At 38.3% G+C, this 17,554-nt stretch overlaps 1 protein-coding gene across 11 annotated transcripts in view; it reads left to right on the top strand.

The window, feature by feature from the left end:
- Positions 1–17,554, top strand: part of KIF16B (kinesin family member 16B) — a 367,948-nt gene that overhangs the window by 275,952 nt on the left and 74,442 nt on the right. For 8 of the 11 annotated variants that reach the window (XR_005062399.2, XR_012131532.1, XR_005062401.2 and 5 more), the window contains one exon: positions 8,132–8,215. The exons of 2 other annotated variants lie outside the window; for them this stretch is intronic. Coding sequence is in view for 5 of the 9 variants with exons in the window: in XM_037022423.2 (XP_036878318.1) it covers positions 8,132–8,215 (84 nt within the window). In the remaining 4 variants the exon portion in view is untranslated. Of the gene's footprint in view, positions 1–8,131; positions 8,216–11,485; positions 12,103–17,554 lie in introns of those variants that run through there. One more of the 11 variants, XM_073236948.1, reaches the window with a different exon arrangement.

The raw sequence follows: 17,554 nt of genomic DNA, 5'->3' as shown, positions 1-17,554 counted from the left end.
ATGGTACCTATATTTTGTTTTTCAATCAACTGCTTTCATTTTAGAATAATTTCAGGCTGCATTTTTGGATCTCAGTGTAATTTTTTGCTGAAAGCAGATCCACTGTGTTGGGTTAAAGGAACTGAGGCAGGCCTGTAGGTGTGGGGCTTTATGTTCCTGTGACCGGGACATGGGCTGTGTTTGCTATTGGTGGCAGCTGTGCATGAAAGACTAGAACTTCCTCTACAGCTCTTGTTTTGGTCTCCTCTGTTGCCTTGGATTTTCCTAGAGACTTTTTTCAATAGAGTCTGAGGCTTGCGGTTCTTTTAGCCGCAATGCCCTGTTACACTGATGTGGTATGAGGAACGGTAGGAGGGGAAGCCTTCTGTCACCTTTGGTTGGTCTCAGTCTTTTGGTGAGCCTGAGTGGGGCACTTCAATCCCCAGGTTGATTAGGCTTTGGTGAAACCCAAGCTGGTTCAATTCTGTAAAGAGCTTCCCTTGAGAATGGGCCTTGTTAGGGAGACAGGGATCGGGGTATTTCAGAATGGTTACTTTTTCCTTCTTCCTTCCAGAACCAGGGGATTTTTCTCTCATCTTCACAGAATGTGCTGGGGCTCCTGGACGTAAAACTTACAAAAGTGTGCAGACTCCCTGCCTCCAGCGCTTTTAACTCTAACACCAGTCTATACCGAGCCTCTAGCAATTCATCAACTACGGTTTAACGTGTTCCTGCAGGGCTCCAGCTGTGGGCTTCCATGCCCCCTAAGCTGGGATCCTCTGTCTCCACCTGTCTGTCTCTCCAGTTCGGGGACGGCGGTTTGCCCTGTGACCTCAATTCTCTGATGGAACTACAGAGTTGTTGGTTTTTAGTTTGTTGAGTTTTTTGTCTTGTGAGGGCAGGTGTGGTGGCTGCCAGAAACCTGATCAGAAATCAGAAGTCCTACTTGAATAGTCTAAATTTATAGGAAAAAATGTGAAGTTAGCAGAGCTTTCATATCCCATATCAGTGTGCCCTGTTGTTAGCAACTTATATGTATAGCAACTATAGTACATTCATCACAACTAGGGAACCCATACTGGTACATTATTATTAACTAAAGCCTGTATTTTTGAGATTTTTCCTAATTTTTGCCTAATGTCCCTTTTCTGTTCCAAGATACTGTCCAAGATGCCATATTATATTTAGTCGTTATATCTCCTTAGGATCCTCTTGGCTGTGACAGTTTCTCATAATTTTTCCTTGTTTTTAATGACTTCGACAGTTTTGAGGAATGCTGGTCAGGTATTTTGCAGAACGTGCCCAGTTGGTATTTGTTTTTCTCATCACCAGAATAGAGTTACGGGTTTGGGGGAGGAAAGCCATGGAGGTGAAGTGCCTGTCTCATCCCTGCATGTAAAGGATACACACCCCACAGTATGACTTGCCACTGTACATACTGGTCTTGGATGCCTGGCTGAGGTTTCTCCAGGTTTCTCCACTGGAGCATTACTTTATCTGTCTGCTTTCTACTCTGTACTTGTTGGGAGGAAGTCCCTTTGCACAGCAAGTGCTGTAGTATTGGGGAGGCATCCTTCAACTTCCCTGAGCATAGAGTATCTACATAACTATTTGGAATTCTGCCTGGGAGGCTTGTCTGTCCTTTCCCATTTCAATATATATTCAGTTGTTTATCCAGTCATTATATTTTGGGTTATAAGCCAAGACTATTCTCAAAATTTTGTTTTTCACTTTATTCTGGTTTCAGCCATTAGGAGCTCTTTCCATTGGCACCGTTGTTCCGGATCATTGTGCTTTTGTTTATGAGCACTTCTTATTTAATGGCATTGGAGATGCTTCAGGCTTATATGTCATACTCCCTGCCCCAGCCCTAGAATCGGCCATTTCTCCAAGAGCTGGCTCACTTTCCTGCTCTTTTTTCCCCCCTAGTCTCTTCTCTCATCTGGTATATTTGGCCAACCCTTCTTGTCCTGTATGTTCTTTATCTGCCTTTTGTTTATGATTCATTCAGCATCTCCTCACCCACCCTTTTATTCATAGTCACAGGTTTGGCTCCTTCTAATTAGTATCTCATCTTTAAGTGCAGTGGCCTGTACTGGGGGAAAACACCAGTGTGTCATGGGGCAAAGAGGGAACATATACTGGGGAGAGGGGAGGTAGAAAGCTACACATACCTGAATTTTGGCCTGGAACTTTTCTTAACTTTTCTCCACCATTTTTCTCTTTTGCTTTGATAACATGTTCTCTTATTTTCTGGTGTTCACAAGGGCACGGGATCACTAGCTTTGCCGATAAAGCCAAATACTTCTTTCTGGCCTTTTTTCCCTCTGACTCTGAGCTCCTCCACGTTCTTCCTCCTGCAGCCCTTGCCCACCGTCCCATTTGCTGTGGGCAGTGCCTACCTGCCCCTTTCCCCAGATTCAGTCTCTTTAACCACAGGCCATGGAATGCCTGGGTGTTTGGATCCTGCTTTGACGGACAGCTCATGGTACTGGCGGTCTGGAGGTGAGGAGGCTTGTGGCAGCCCCCTGCCTTGTCCCCTCCTCTCAGTGCTTTCTCTGGGTGCTGCCTGGCCTGCAGTGTGGGCAGGAGACACAGTGTGGCCTTTACTTCACCTGTTGTTGTTTTTCGTGCTCTTGAAACTAAAGCTCTGCCGTCTTCTATCGGAGCTGTTCCTTCAGATTTTATGGTCTGTGGGAAGATTATTTTTCTTGTAATCACACTTTTCAAAATGAGATTCTCTCCACAAAGTTTATGAGGGGAAATGATCGTGATTCCTCTTTATGAAAATGGATTCTTCTAGAAAGAAAGAAAATTATTTTTCCCTCATTACTGAATCTCAAGTATCTTGATAATTTTTATAGGAATCAGAAATATTTGTCCAAGTTCCTTTAGAATTTAGTTACTTTGAGTAATAGAGAACTTCAGGGATTTTACTTTTTAGAAATGTAGGGCACTGTATTAACTTTGTCATAGTTTACAGAGGAGATCAAAGAAGAGTCTTTCCTCCCTTACAGATTGTCATTTACTTTTCCTGACAACATTTATCATGGAAATCAAATCTAGACCATCTGCTAAATACAGAAATGAAGCAATAAAAATGAAAATTTGTAAATATAAAGAACTTACAGAGAAATGAAATTGTCTAGATAATACAATTGATTTTATTTTAAGTTTTCTGTTTAACATGATAAACTAACCAAACAAACAACAAAAAAAAAAGATATTGATGTATGTAGGTCAGGAGTGGAGAAGTCAGGGACAAGTCAGAATTGTTTCCGTCTGAGCCTCTCTTGTCTTCTTAGTTTGTTGGACATACTATTTTTCAGACATCAATACTTTCAGCAAAATAGAAGAGATTTTTCTTGGCTCTCCAGGCATATTATTTGTCCTGATCACTGACTGACTCTTTCAATCTTGGTAAATTGTCATTTTTAAAAATGCTTGGACAGTTTAAATAGTTTATAATCGAGAATTCTACCAAACATTCAAAGATTTAATACCTTTCTTCAAATTCATCCCAAAAGTTGAAGAGGAGGGAACATTTCCAAATTAATTTTATAAGGCCACCATTACCCTGATATCAAAACCAAACAAGGTCACCACTGAAAAAAAATTATAAGCCAATATGCCTGATGAACATAGGTGAGAAATCCTGAACAAAATATTAGCAAACTGAATTCAACAATAAATTTAAAAGATGATATGCCATGATCAAGTGGGGTTTACCAGGGATGCAACGATGGTTCAACTTCCACAAATCAATCAACATGATATACCATATTAATAAAATGAAAGATAAAAATCATTTCATCACAATATGTGTGGAGAAAACATTTGACAAAATACAACATTCATGGTAAAAACTCTCAAGGGGGATGTAAAGGGAAGATACCTCAATATAATGAAGGCCATATATGACAAACCCACAGCTAATGTACTATTCAACAGTTAAAAATTGAAAGCTTTTCCTCTAAGATTAGAAACAAGGCAAGGATGCCCACTCTCACCACTTTTATTCAACAGAGTATTGGAAGTTCAGCAAAAAAAAGAAATAAAAGGCAGCCAAATTGGAAAGGGAGAAGTAAAATTGCTAGTATTTGCAGATGACAGGATACTATATATATATAAAGAAACCTAAAACCTCCACCAAAAGACTGTTACGTCTAATAAAGGAATTCAGTAAAGTTTTACAATACAACCTCAATACACAAAAATCTGTTGTTTCCATACACTAATAACAAACTATCTGATAAATCACAAAAAGAATCCTATTTATAGTTGCCTCAAATAGAATAAATACATTTAAGCCAGGAGGTGAAAGACATGTACACTGAAAACTTATAAAGCCCTGATGAAAGAAATTGAAGAAGGTAAAGATTTTCCATGCTCATGGATAGGAAGAATTAATATTGTTAAAGTGCCCATACTACCCAAAACAATCTACAGATTCAGTTCAGTCCCTGTTGATATTTCAGTGGTATTTTCCACAGAAATAAAACAGTCCTAAAATTTATATGAAACCATAGGAGACCCTCAATAGCCAAAACAATTTTCAGAAAGAAAACAAAGCTGAGGGATCACAACTCTTGATATCAAACTATGATACAAATCTATACTAATCAAAGCAGTATGGCACTGAAATGAAAACAGATTCATAGATCAATGGAACAAAATAGAAAACCCAGAAATAAACCCACCTAGATGAGGTCAATTGATTTACAACAGGAGACAAGAATATGCAATGGGGAAAGGATAGTCTCTTCAATAAATAGTGTTGGGAAAATTGGACAGCTACCTGCAAAGAAGGAAGCTGGACCACCACTATCTTATGCCATATACAAAAATCAACTCTAAGTGCATTAAAGACTTGAACATAAGACCTGAAACCATAAAACCTCTACAATAAGATATAGGGGGTTAGCTCCTTAGCATAGTTCTTGGCGATGATTTTTTTCATATTTAACATGAAAATAAGTCAACAAAAGAAATATAGGTGGGACTACATCAAACTAAAAAGCTTAATTATAGCAAAAGAAACCACCAACAAAATGAAAAGACAACCTACCAACTGGGAAAAGATATTTGCAAATCATATATCCAATAAAGGGTTAATATCCAAAATACATAAACAACTCATGCAACTCAGTAACAAAAAAATAATCATTAAAAAATAGACAGAGGACCTGAATAGAACAATTTCCAAAGAAGATATGTAAATGGCCAACAGGCACTTGAAAAGATGGTTAACATTGCTAATCATCAGGGAAATCCAAATCAAAACCACAGTGAGATACCACCTTATACCTGTCAGAATGGCTATTATCAAACAGACAAGAAATAAAAAGTGTTGACAAAGATGTGGAAAAAAGAGGACGTGCATTGCTGGTAGGAATGTAAATTGGTGTAGCCACTATGGAAAGCAGTAGGTCCCTCAAATAATTAAAATAGAGTAATATATAATGGATTCAACAATTCCATTTCTGGGTATTTAACCATGAAATAAATTGATTTGAAAAGATATATGCACTACTATGTTTATTGCAACCTTATTTACAATAGGAACATTATTTACAAATACAGTCATAAAAAAGAATGAAGTCTTGTCATTTGGGACAACATAGATGGACCTTGAAGGTACTATGCTAAATGAAGTAAGTCAGAAAATGCAAAACTACATGATTTCACTTATAAGTGGAATCTAAAAAATAAAACAAAACACAGATTAATAGATACAGAAACAGAGTGGTCGTTGCCAGAAGATAGAGGGGTTAGTGGTAGGTGAAGGGGTCAAGTGGTACAAACTTCCAATTATAAAATAAACATGAGTGAAAAAGACCAAATAGTACAAACTTAAAGTAATAAAATGAGTCATGGGGATGTGAAGTGCAGGAGGGGGAAGACAGTCAGTACTGTTTTAACTTTGGTGACATATGGTGACTAGACATTGTGATGAGTGCACAGTTACACAAATGTCAAGCCACTGTTGTACACATGAAATTAAAATAGTATGTCAATTATACTTAAGTAAAAATAATAATTTACAATCCAGAAATGAAGCCTACAGAGGATTGCTTTTGTCATCTATATTGAAGTAAGTGAGGCAGTCTCTTCGCACTTAGGCAGAGAAAAAGTTCAGGCCTGTTTTATACCCCAGGTTTCTAAATTTTTCTAAGGATTTGTATAATAGAGTTTCCCCTTGAACAAGTGTGGGTTAGAGGTGCTGACCCACACACAAAAATCCACATACAATTTTTGAATCCCTAAAAGCTTAACTACTAATGGCCTACTGTTGAACAAAAGCCTTACCAACAACACGAATAGTCGATTAGGATCTATTTTATATGTTATATATCTAAAAGATACATATTCTTACAATATTGTATTCTTACAGTAAAGTAAGCTAGAGAAAAAAATGTTTTTTCAAATTGTTGCATATCTCCAAAAAATTTTACAGTATGTTTATTGAAAAAAATACATGTGTAAGTGAACCTGCACAGTTCAAGTCCATGTTGTTCAAGGGTCAGCTGTATTACTATCTTAGGAATGAAGCAACAATTCCATTCCTCTTTCCCTTAATCCAAGTAAACACTATGATGGTCTTTTTTTCTTTCTGGAAGATGGGCTGATTCAGATGCCTGAGTGTGGCTGTATGTTCTATGTCAATAACAGTTGGTCCCAATGGCTTCCTGTGCCACCTGCCCACAGGCCCACCTCCATGGCTCTTTCAGTGTTTTATGCAGGTATCTATCATGTTCCAAAATGTCACATCACTTCCTACAAGATGGAAGACCTACATTAGTATGGTAGTGGCTTTTTTTGTAAAGATGAAAATCCTCGTAGAGTCTCTTTCAGTTGCTGCATGTAACAACATGGGTCTCACCAGCATGAGGGAGAGCCATTAAGGTGGGAAAGGAAGAGTTTCCGCTGTATGATACTGTTTACATGAAATTCAAAAATAGGAAGAATTAAACCGTGCTGTTAGAAGTCAGTTGGGCTAGCATCTGCCTTTGTAGGGGCGAGGAGGAATGTAGGGGCCAGGAGGGAGCGTTTGGCGGGTTCCCAAGGTCCCGGGTGTGTTCTGTTTCTTGATCTAGGTGGTGGTGATGTTGGGTTGAAATGTTGAAAATTCATCAAGTTATTTGCCTATGATATGTGCATTTTCTTGGAGGTATACCTTAAGTTTTTAAAGTATTGTATATACAGAAGCTAATTCTTAATTTTTGACTCCCACTGCAGTAATATAAATTTAAATCAACTAAGAGATTTACATATGTATAAAATAGGAATTATGTGGCATATTGTGACCTATATTATGGTAGAAATGTTCTTAATTTTTTCTTGATAATGCTTCTTTGGCTTCTAAGTTTGTCTGAACCCAGTAAGGTGAGGAGAGGAGATAGTGAATTTCAACAACACCAGCCATTACTGCTGCTTAATACACATTCTACCAAAGCAACCCTGGCTGGTCAGGTTTTCACCAGATTGTAGAGCTCTTTCTTGCCTCAGAGTCTATACTAAAACTTGTCTTTTTATTATGATTTTTGTATCATAGAAGCATAAAGAAGAGAAGCATAAAGAAAATAACTCTGAAATTCCAAACCTGGCTAAAACAAATTCTGAGCTTTATTCTCTAGGGAACCAGGTAAAAAGATTCAAGGAGAAGCCCCCTTTTCACCCCCAGAAAGTCTGCATCAGCAGTAGTTGCTGAGAAAAGGCAATATGGAATATTTGAGAACCTTAGCATGGTCTAAGAGCTGCTTCACACAGTGTTCAGTTGAGTCTTAAAGTTCTCATCCCTACCCAAAAATAATTAAATTCTAGTATAAGAAGAGGACTAAAAAAAGATCAAACTTACGTTTTAAAATATAAAACTTATGAAACACCATCAGGCAAAGTGTCTTCTGTGTTGTCTTAGATGAAATATTGACTAAGGCCTGTCCTTCTGTTGAGTTCCTGTTGCCCTGCCTTCTCATTCAGCCATTGTGGAATCTTACTCATCTGTGGCAAAGCAAGGCAGGACCTACCATCATAAACGTCTAACCTCTTTCTTTTTTTCAGCCCATGGTGGAGATTCCAAATAATAGATTAATAATAGCTCAAAGGTTATAAGTGTGATATTAATACATCTCTTATAAAATATGTATTTCAGCTTGCTACCCTTGAATTCCCTCCGAAAAAATTATTTGGAAACAAGGATGAACGTGTGATTGCTGAGAGGCGAAGCCACTTAGAGGTAATAGAATTAAGCTCTTCTTTCTCTTTGTGTAGATTTGCTGATTGACCAGTGAGTAGTCCTGTCAAACACTATTGAGTCTTGTTCATGAGTATGAAGGCGTTCCTTTCTTAACGCATGAGAGGGCAACAGTAGATTATAAAGTAATAGTATTCATTTACTTAAAATACAAGTCCTTATCCCCTCTAGTCTAGCAGAACATTTTTCTGTTTTTTTTTTTTAAGGAAATAAATTTATTCCAAGGGTTAGGAAACAGGCTGTGGGTGAGAACTAATATTCACCATAAACAGATGGTATGTAATACAAGATGAGGTACAGAGCTTACTGCAAAAACTTGAATTAATTAACTAAAGATTTATCGTTATTGCATCATTGCAACACTTTTTCAAGATAGTTAGAGCAAAAAGATACATACCTATTTTAACCACAATGAGGTTTTCTTCACTTTGACTTAATCTTCTGAGCCAGCTGCTTGTAGATCTGGGTTCCACACAACTATTGTTTTTCCGACTGCCTCGCTGACAGTGCACATTGTTGACTGCTTTGCACACTTTGCAGTTCCTTCCAGGATAGAGTTGCTTGTTTGCTTGGAATCTGATGCTGACAAGGCTGAGTCTGTGCTGAGGCCTGTTTATAGGTTTCTCGTTGTTGGCTACTCTCTTGTTATTGTGAGCCACTGAGGCAGCAGGGTAAGATTACAAATAGCTTGCTGCAGTCTGGTGTCAACAAGCTTTCAGGAGCCTCTGAAAGTCCTCTTTGCAACTTCTCTTAGAGGAATAATACTAAGACCTATTGCAAACAAAATCAAGTAAGAGAAGGCCCAAGAGAACCCTTTCTGAATTGTGAGATATTACGTAAAAATTAGGTATTATTCTTATCCCTAATAACAGCCAGTTTGAAATGGCTGCCCAGAGGGCCCACTTAATGCCAGCGAATGTCTAGAGGCTGGAGATTCTAGTGAAAGAAGAGGGAGAGAAGCGGGAGATGTGCCAAAACGGAAGACTGGAAGGGTGTGGTCCATGAGGGGTAATTTAGAGCTTTGAGCTCCTCAGTATAGGGCTACTATGAGGAAAGATGAGTTTCAGGATGTAGCCATCCTTACAGGCACTTGGGTGAAGCTACAAGAGTGACATGTTGGACTGGCAGCTACTAAGAGTGAGCTCTGGATGGGTCATTGCAGGCTTCTAAAAAGTACCCTGTGTTATGGCATGATGCTAACACACAACTGAAGAATTTGCAATCAAGGGAAAGGTTATTGTGGTGAGCCTACTTGATTCAGGTTCTCTTAAAGGTTTGATTGTATCATACAAAAATGTAAAATCAACAAGAGAACTAGTGATGGTTTTCTTTACAAACACTTTGCCTGCCTCAGTTGTCTAGATCTGTCTTAAATGGAAACATGGAGAATGCTATTCTGTCAAAACAAGTCTGTAAAGCAACAGGAAGTAGACTATTGTCATCCTTTGCTACTCTGGGCTCTAATTAAACCCACCTGGTGCCCAATGGGGCCACAACAGGTGGGGCGTTTTTTGTGCCGTGCATTTGTGATCTCAGCTCTTAGTGACTCATCTTTCTGTTCCAGCTTCCAGAGTCAGAGCAAAGTTCAGGGCACTCTTTCAGCCTTGGTACTTGAGGTGGATCTGTGTTTGTTCTTTCAGCACTTCCTACTTAATCATTTGACCCTAGTAAGCCATCAGCTGTTGATGAATAGAGGTTTGTGTTAACTTCTCTACCTAGTCAAGGAGCCCTTCCATTGCCTGAGACTGTTATTTACCAAGGATATTAGCCTTTATGAAATGTATTCCATATCTTGTAGAAATAGACACATGTTAAAGTAAATGTATTTTACTTAATATTGACTTAAACCTTAGCATATTATGTTCTTTTCAAGGAGCAAGTGTAACTCAGCTTTACTTTATTGAAAAATTAATCTGAGATTCTTGGGTTAATTTCCTGCGACTGTTGTGACTTTTTTAAAATCTAGTATCCAATGTCATTGTTTGAATTAGTGTACTTTCATGTGAAACTTACCATATATACTTCCTCTGAACTTCCTATTTGATTTAATTGAGTATATATACATGTATTTAATTCTTAATACATACTGGAGACAGTGCTAGGCATATATAGAATATAAAGATAAATGAGACATTTCTTTCCCTCTAAGAGCATATGTTTAAATTACTTTATGAAACTTTACCTAGAGATAAAAGTGAATACATAAACACATACAAAAGGATGGATTTCAGTAGACCACACTTGTGCTAGTGCACAATACTATACACAGTGTTTGCTCAAAAGGAATTATCATTTTTAAAATCCAGAAATATGACTTTATAAACCTCCTTAACCTAAGTGAACTTTATAAAGCAATTATTTTAAGCAGGCATTTAGGTGTGTTTTGGTCTGCCTTGCTATTAAAATATTTCTAAGATTTGGACTTTGTGTTTGAGTTTATCACCAAAAATTATAAAATATTCTCACATTAGAAGACATAGACACCATGTTGTCACTTTCTAAATTATATGAGTTAAATCTGTTAAAATTATTACTCGTAAAAATGATGGTAGAAACAGAAATTCCTGTCATGAGGTGTTTTGGAGATGAGTTTACTAATCTTGGAGAGGAATGTGCTTGTCAGGGTGGTGTAGTGGTGTGAGGGCCTTGGGACTATAGCACGAGACATAACACACCCGGGTTGGGGGCAGAGTATGTACTTGGCCTCCAGCACTGTCTCTTACACACACATACACACACACACACGCATACGCACGCGCGCGCACACACACACACACAGTTACTAGGCCAACTTTAGCTTATGCTTGGGGTCACTTTTTCCAGGATCTGGCCTCTTACTGGTTTGTATTTCAAGTACAAATATGGCCTGGCACTTTGTTGAGAAAGAGCCACAGTGTCTTTGGAGGTTTGTCTGATGGGTGGATCTGGTGTTACTGCCGTCACGGCCCTGCAAGAAGCAGTCCAGTGTCAGTGCGTGTGTCGTGGGCAGACCCTGCTGTCAGGCAGTCTGAGGATTGTGGAAGCAACACTTCCCGTGGGGCACATGCTTCCCTGGTCGGTCCATCCCTCCTTGTAACCCAGACAGTGGCCCAGGAGACATATGCTGGCAGATAAAGTGGTGGAGGTAACAGGAAAGGAATACATCAGTCTGTGCCTGATGAGTTAGTTCTGGGAGAAAGGCCCTTTCTATTCTTTATGACTCCAGAAACAATTGATATTAGGTAGATCCATAAGAAACTGCCATTATTATAGGTCAAAAATGGCGGGACATTGGCAGATCCCTGCACTTGCCCATCCAGCTGCTGCTGCCTCATGCTGACCAGGTGTTTCTCTGAGTACCTCGCGTGGGTGAGATGCTTCTGCATCAGGTCACTTCTTCCTCCCAGCCAGCTTTTGTGGTGAGCTCTATTATTATCTCCATTTTACATGTGAGGAAAATAAAGTCTTGGGGAGGGCAGAGATCTTAAAACCAGTAAGTGGCAAAGCCTGTTCACATGAGAGTGTCTTTCAGAGCAAACCCTTCTCTTCATAAGCAGCATACTAAGTTTGCATTCAGGTTGGGTCTTCTTGTAAAGAAATATCATTTCCTTTAAAGAAATATCATCTTCCAGCATTATTACCACAATGTTAACTAAGATCCATTGCCTCATTATTGATTCTTAAATACCATTTTATTCATTTAGCAATTATTGAGTACCTGCTCTGTGCCATGCAGGGTTGTAGAACTGAAGAAACTCTGGAGGAGCACAGGGTCCCTCCTCATCTCCTAACTGGTCATGGCTACAGGGATGGCCTTTGAATAGCACCATGTCTACTTTTGATTAAAGGGAAATGTTTATTTTAATTGTTGACTTTTAAGTATTGACTTCATGGCTCACCAAAGGTTCTGAATTTCAACTGCTAGTGGCTTTATTTTTAAAGCATATCTTAATGCTTGATGTCACATTATTCCTATGTAGATTTATTTCCTATCTGAGTTACTGAAGAATATAAACTCAGAATATCTTTAATGAGATTTTTGTGGCTTTAAATATTATGAGTATTATATGTAAGTATATAGAGAGTATATTATATGTATGTCTAAATGGATATTAAATTGAGTTCTAATAGGTAAAATGCGGTATGGTATTTATCAGCAATAGGCCTTAAACATGATTCTAGAATATACTGCTTTTCAAACTGCAGTGATAAAGAACCAGTTATTTATACTCCATCATTTATCAGTACTTCTGCTAAATGAATGAGGGTTAATTACTAAAACATGAAATGAGAAAATGAAATACAAAGGTCATACAAAGTACAAGCACAATTCTTTTTTCTTTACTATATATAAATTCAACAGACATAAAAGTACTCCTTTATGTTTCAATAAAAATATGTAAAAAAGGACATTTTGAGTAACACTGTTCTAGAATGTCCATGAATCCTCACATCACCTCTTTAAGACTCCTGTTACTCTCTTGCTTTTATCAAAAGGATATTTTTATATCTCAATCTTCCCTATTGTCCTCTTAAGTTATTGAAGGCAGCAGAATCCACATCTCATTGAATTTTTAGGCTTCCATGATATTTCACACATGCTTCACATTCCCAGAATTACTCACTGAATTATCAGAAAATCTGCCCATGTTAGCCCCACATTAATGAGTTTTTTTGTTTTGTTTTGGTTGACTGATGAGAGGTGCATTTTTGGTTGCTAATTTCAGAAAACATTATCACCTACTTGGAAACATTTCTACTGATCATCTTGATAGTCTATCATTTCAAACAGTAGCTGAAATTAATGAAAACAAGTGAAGTCCTCTAAAACTATAAAGCTTTCAAGAATAATACAACCACCTTTGGAAGTAAGAACCTGATAAGTTTCTAGGAAGATTTCTTTAAAGTACTAGAGAATGCAGCACCCCAAGGCCACTTCATTCTCCCTTTCCCATTTTCGTATCACAAGCTAAGGAAGGGTAAGAAAAGTAATGTGGTAGTGAAGTGTGTGCTGTGGGCCTTGGAGCCGGTCATCCTTATTTTGAATCCTGGTCCCATTCCTTGGGAGTTATTTAATGTCTCTTAAACAGTTCCCTCATCTGTGAAATGAGGGTAAATAATGTCACCACCTTCCTCTGGTTGACCTGAGGATTAAATGAGATCATGTGCATGAACATGGAATCTGGTACAGAGGAAAACACTCAAAAATATTAATTGGCATGATGATGATGGTGAAGGTGGTGGTGGTGGTGGCAGCAGCTACAGTGACGCCAGTGGTAGGCCTCCTGGCACATTCAGATGATGCTTCACAAGCCAAGGAAGGATAATGGAGCACCGCCTGCCAGCAGTCATACAGTGTAACAATGTGCGTATCTGCTGGTCATGTATACTTAGTTGCAAAGTCAGTTTCTGAGGGCAAAGACACTAACATTATGTGAGGTTTGTCCGATGGGTGGATCTGGTATTTCTGTTCCTGGTTATCCGGTTATTCACCTTATTCCTGGTGATACCTAGAAGATATCAGGAATCTCTTGTTATAATACCAGCCTTTCTTTCCGTCTGTCCAGTTGTGATCTGAAAAACAGAGGTGTTTTCTGATGCTTTAATTCATTGTTGAACCATTGTCCAGTGCGAAAAAAGATGAGAGGCACAGGATCAGTATGAAATGAGCATTTCCTTCACATTTACATGTTATTCATAGCTGGTTAGTTCTCTCTGCATGTCTCCTGGGTCACTGACTGCACGACTGTCCACTGTAGAGCCCCCAATTCACCTGCTGTATCTCTTGAGCTTCTGCTTGTGAAAATTGACAAATGCCAATGCCTTTTGGCAAAGAACTACAGAAGTATACCTATTTTTTCACAATGTTAGACTTATCGGCTCACTGCACCAAGGGAGAACGTATACCATGAGAAGCATGGGGGCATCTCAGCAAGATGTTCCAAAGAATTTAGGATGGAGTTTGAGTTTGTTTTAGGTATTGGGGAGAGTGCGAGGAAGTGAGGCTTTGCTCTAGATTGGATGCTGCGCTGACTCTAAGATTGGGTGTTTTAATAATTCTTACCTAGAAGGCAAGAAAAGAGTAAGGTTAAAACTATGATCAGTGAAAAAAGTAGTCAATCACATTCACCAGAATATGGATATTTAATCATATTCGTGGTTTGAACAGTGTTCACATTTTTGTTTCTATTCAAATATGGGATGGAGTGGCTCTTTTTTTTTTTTTTTTTGGTCTTGCTCCCTCATCAGAGTGGCCTTGTGGGTGTTAGTACTTTCTTTGAAGTTGTTTATGGTTGACAGAAGAACACTGCACCTTAGCTGTGGGTGCCAGGCCAGTTCCTAGCTGCTTTTCTTTTCTCTTTCTTATAATAATCGGATGCCCAGAGTTTACAGGTATCACCCTTTCTAATGGAAACAGTGAACTGAATGAAGAGTTGTTTCGAAAATAAAGTCTTAATAGTTCAAAATGCTGTATCTGCCAAATACAAGTATCAAGTATTCATAGTGGCTGTCAATATTGGTATGTCTCTACCACTCCCCCCCACCCTGCCAGCAGTTACTTTTCTGTCTTAAGGTGCCTATAGCGCATACAGTCTAGCTTTTCTGACAATGTCTCATTCTACTTTAGTTTTTATGTTACTTTCAAACCTTAAATTTCTAACAACAGAATCATTTGGTTTAGACATTTTTTAGGTTGAGCCCTTTCAGTTTCAAAGTGAATTGTAGTAGGTAAAAATCTTTATTTTTACATTCATTTGGCTATCTGAAAGACATCTAGCAATTCTATGCTTAATTTAACATTTTTTTCCGTCTACTTTCTGCTGATCTTCCAAAATGGATAATGGTAGAACCACTATCAAACGTAGGCTGAGAGTTAAGAAATATCTCACAGAAAGAACCGTTTTCTTCCTCATTTACATCCTTATTTCTGTTCCTGGTTATCTGGTCATTCACATTAGCAGGGACTGTATTCTGTTATCAGTCCATTACCACCATCATCAGTCGCAAAGCGTTTTTGATGGGGGTTAAGTGGCTCTGGATGTGTTAGAGGAGATTGAGCTGGAGTTCAGAGGCTGTTCTGTCTTGGTGCTTCTTGGAGTCAGAAGAGCTGAAAAGGCTGTGATCCTGGGGCTAAGATTCAGGAAGAAATAGGAAACTTGGTGTGGTATTGCAATAATGTGGAAGGGTCTAGAGACAGACCTGGGTTTGACACCCAGCTTGATGATACACCAGTGTCCATGTCACCTTGGCAAGTCACTTCCCCCCACTAAACTTCAATTCCTTTTATTAAATGGCAGCAATATCTACTCTGTAGAATTATTGGAATTAGTACAAGTCTGTATACTTGCATATAAGTATAAGCAATGCCATAAAGTGGAATAAGAAAGTATGAGAAACACTGCATTCTAAATATAAACTGCCTGTCAGGAAATCATTTTATTAAACAAAAACCATTATAGTATCAATGTACTTTAGTGGTTTTTGGTCACATCAAAGAGTGTGAGCCTCCAGCTGGAGAGAAAATCCCATTTGGTTTCCAGGAATAGTCATTGGTTTAAGAAGAAACCAAAATTAAAACAAGCGTTTCCAGGGAGAGTAACAACTTCCAAACCCAGATGGAGGCTGGGAAGGGAAGCACCCAGCCACAGACTGGTTGGAAATGTTTTCAAAAGGCACATCTGATAAAGGACTCCTGTCCAAAATATACAATGAAGTTTTAAAACTCAACAATAAGAAAATGAAAAGCCCAATTTAAAAAATGAGTAAAAGACCTGAACAGACACCTAACCTGAGAAGATACACAAATGGAAAATAAGCATATAAAAGGATGTTCATCAACATCTTATGTCATTAGGGAATTGCAAATTAAAATAACAGTGAAATACCTCTCTGCAAAATCCAAAGTACTAAGCATCTCCAGTGCCAGTGAGGATACGGAGTGAAAGGAATTCCCCCTTATTCTTTGCTGGTATTTCAAGAATGCATAATGATACACCTACTTTGGAATACAGTTTGTAAGTTTCTTATGAAACTAAAGACACTCTTAATGCAATTCAGCGGTCGCACTCCTTGGTATTTACCCGAATGATCTGAAAACTTATATCCACAAAAAACCTACAATGAATGTTTATAGCAGCTTTATTCACAATTGCCAAAGCTTAAAAACAACCAAGATGCCCTTCAGCAGGTGAATGGATAAACTGTGGTACATCGAGACAGTGAAATATTACTCATCACTAAATGGAAATGAGCTACTGACCATGAGAAGACATAGCATAATCTTAAGTAAATGTTACTAAGTAAAAGAAGCCAATCTGAAAGACTGTATACTGTGTGATTCCACTACACAACATCCTGGAAAGGGGAAAACTGGAGACAATAAGAGTTCAGTGATTGCCAGACGTTGGTGGGAGGGAGGGATGAATGGGTGGAGCACAGAGGACTTTTATATATACGACTTTGTATAATACTGTCATGTCATGGTGGATTCATACCATTATAAGTTGGTGAAAGCCCACAGAATGCGCAATACCAAGGGTAAACCCTAATGTGAACTATGACTTCAGGTGGTAATGTTGTGTCCATGTTAAATCATTGATTATAACAGGAAACTCTGGTGTGGGATTCTAATAGTGGCTCTGTGTATGTGGGGCTAGGGAGATGTGTGGGAAAACTCCTTACCTTCCTCGTAATTTTCCTGTCAACCTAAAAACTCTTAAAAATAGTCTATAGAATATTTTAAAATAAGTCATCATAGATTTATAATCTCCTTCCTTTCCTTTTCTTTCTTCATTCCTCTTTCACTTCTTCCTCCCTCCATCCTTTTATTTTTCCATTGTCCCGTTATTGCTTTGTTAAACAAAAGGAGGGAAAAAAGATAGATAGATGGTTCGATGGATGGATGGATGGATGGATGGATGGATGGATGGATGGATGGATGCAATGGGTAGGTGGATGAATAGGTGGTTGGATGGGTGGATGGATGGCCGGATAGATAGGTAAATGGCTGATGGGTAAATGGATTTGACAGCATTACACATTTTTCTTAAAGAGTATGAAGTTAAACTGTTGTTAAAAGGAAGGTCATCTTCCTCTAAACAAATTGTATTTTCCATGCATATTTTCTCCACTGATAAACATATGATAATTTCTATTTCATTAAGAGTGGCTCACTCATTATTCTGAAATTTAAATGTCAATATTTTGTCTATCTTTAAACCAAGCACCGTTTTTATTCAGTCCTTTCCTAATACAAGGTAGACATCTGTCTATATGAATCAATGCTTTTCAGAGCCTGCAAATTAATGAGGTGTCCATGCAGCAGACAACCTTAGTAAATTA

Source organism: Manis javanica, chromosome 5 (genome assembly GCF_040802235.1).
Source record: "Manis javanica isolate MJ-LG chromosome 5, MJ_LKY, whole genome shotgun sequence".
Lineage (NCBI taxonomy): Eukaryota > Metazoa > Chordata > Mammalia > Pholidota > Manidae > Manis > Manis javanica.
The sequence above is the reverse complement of the archived record's forward strand: the minus strand, read 5'-3'. Positions and strand labels throughout refer to the sequence as shown.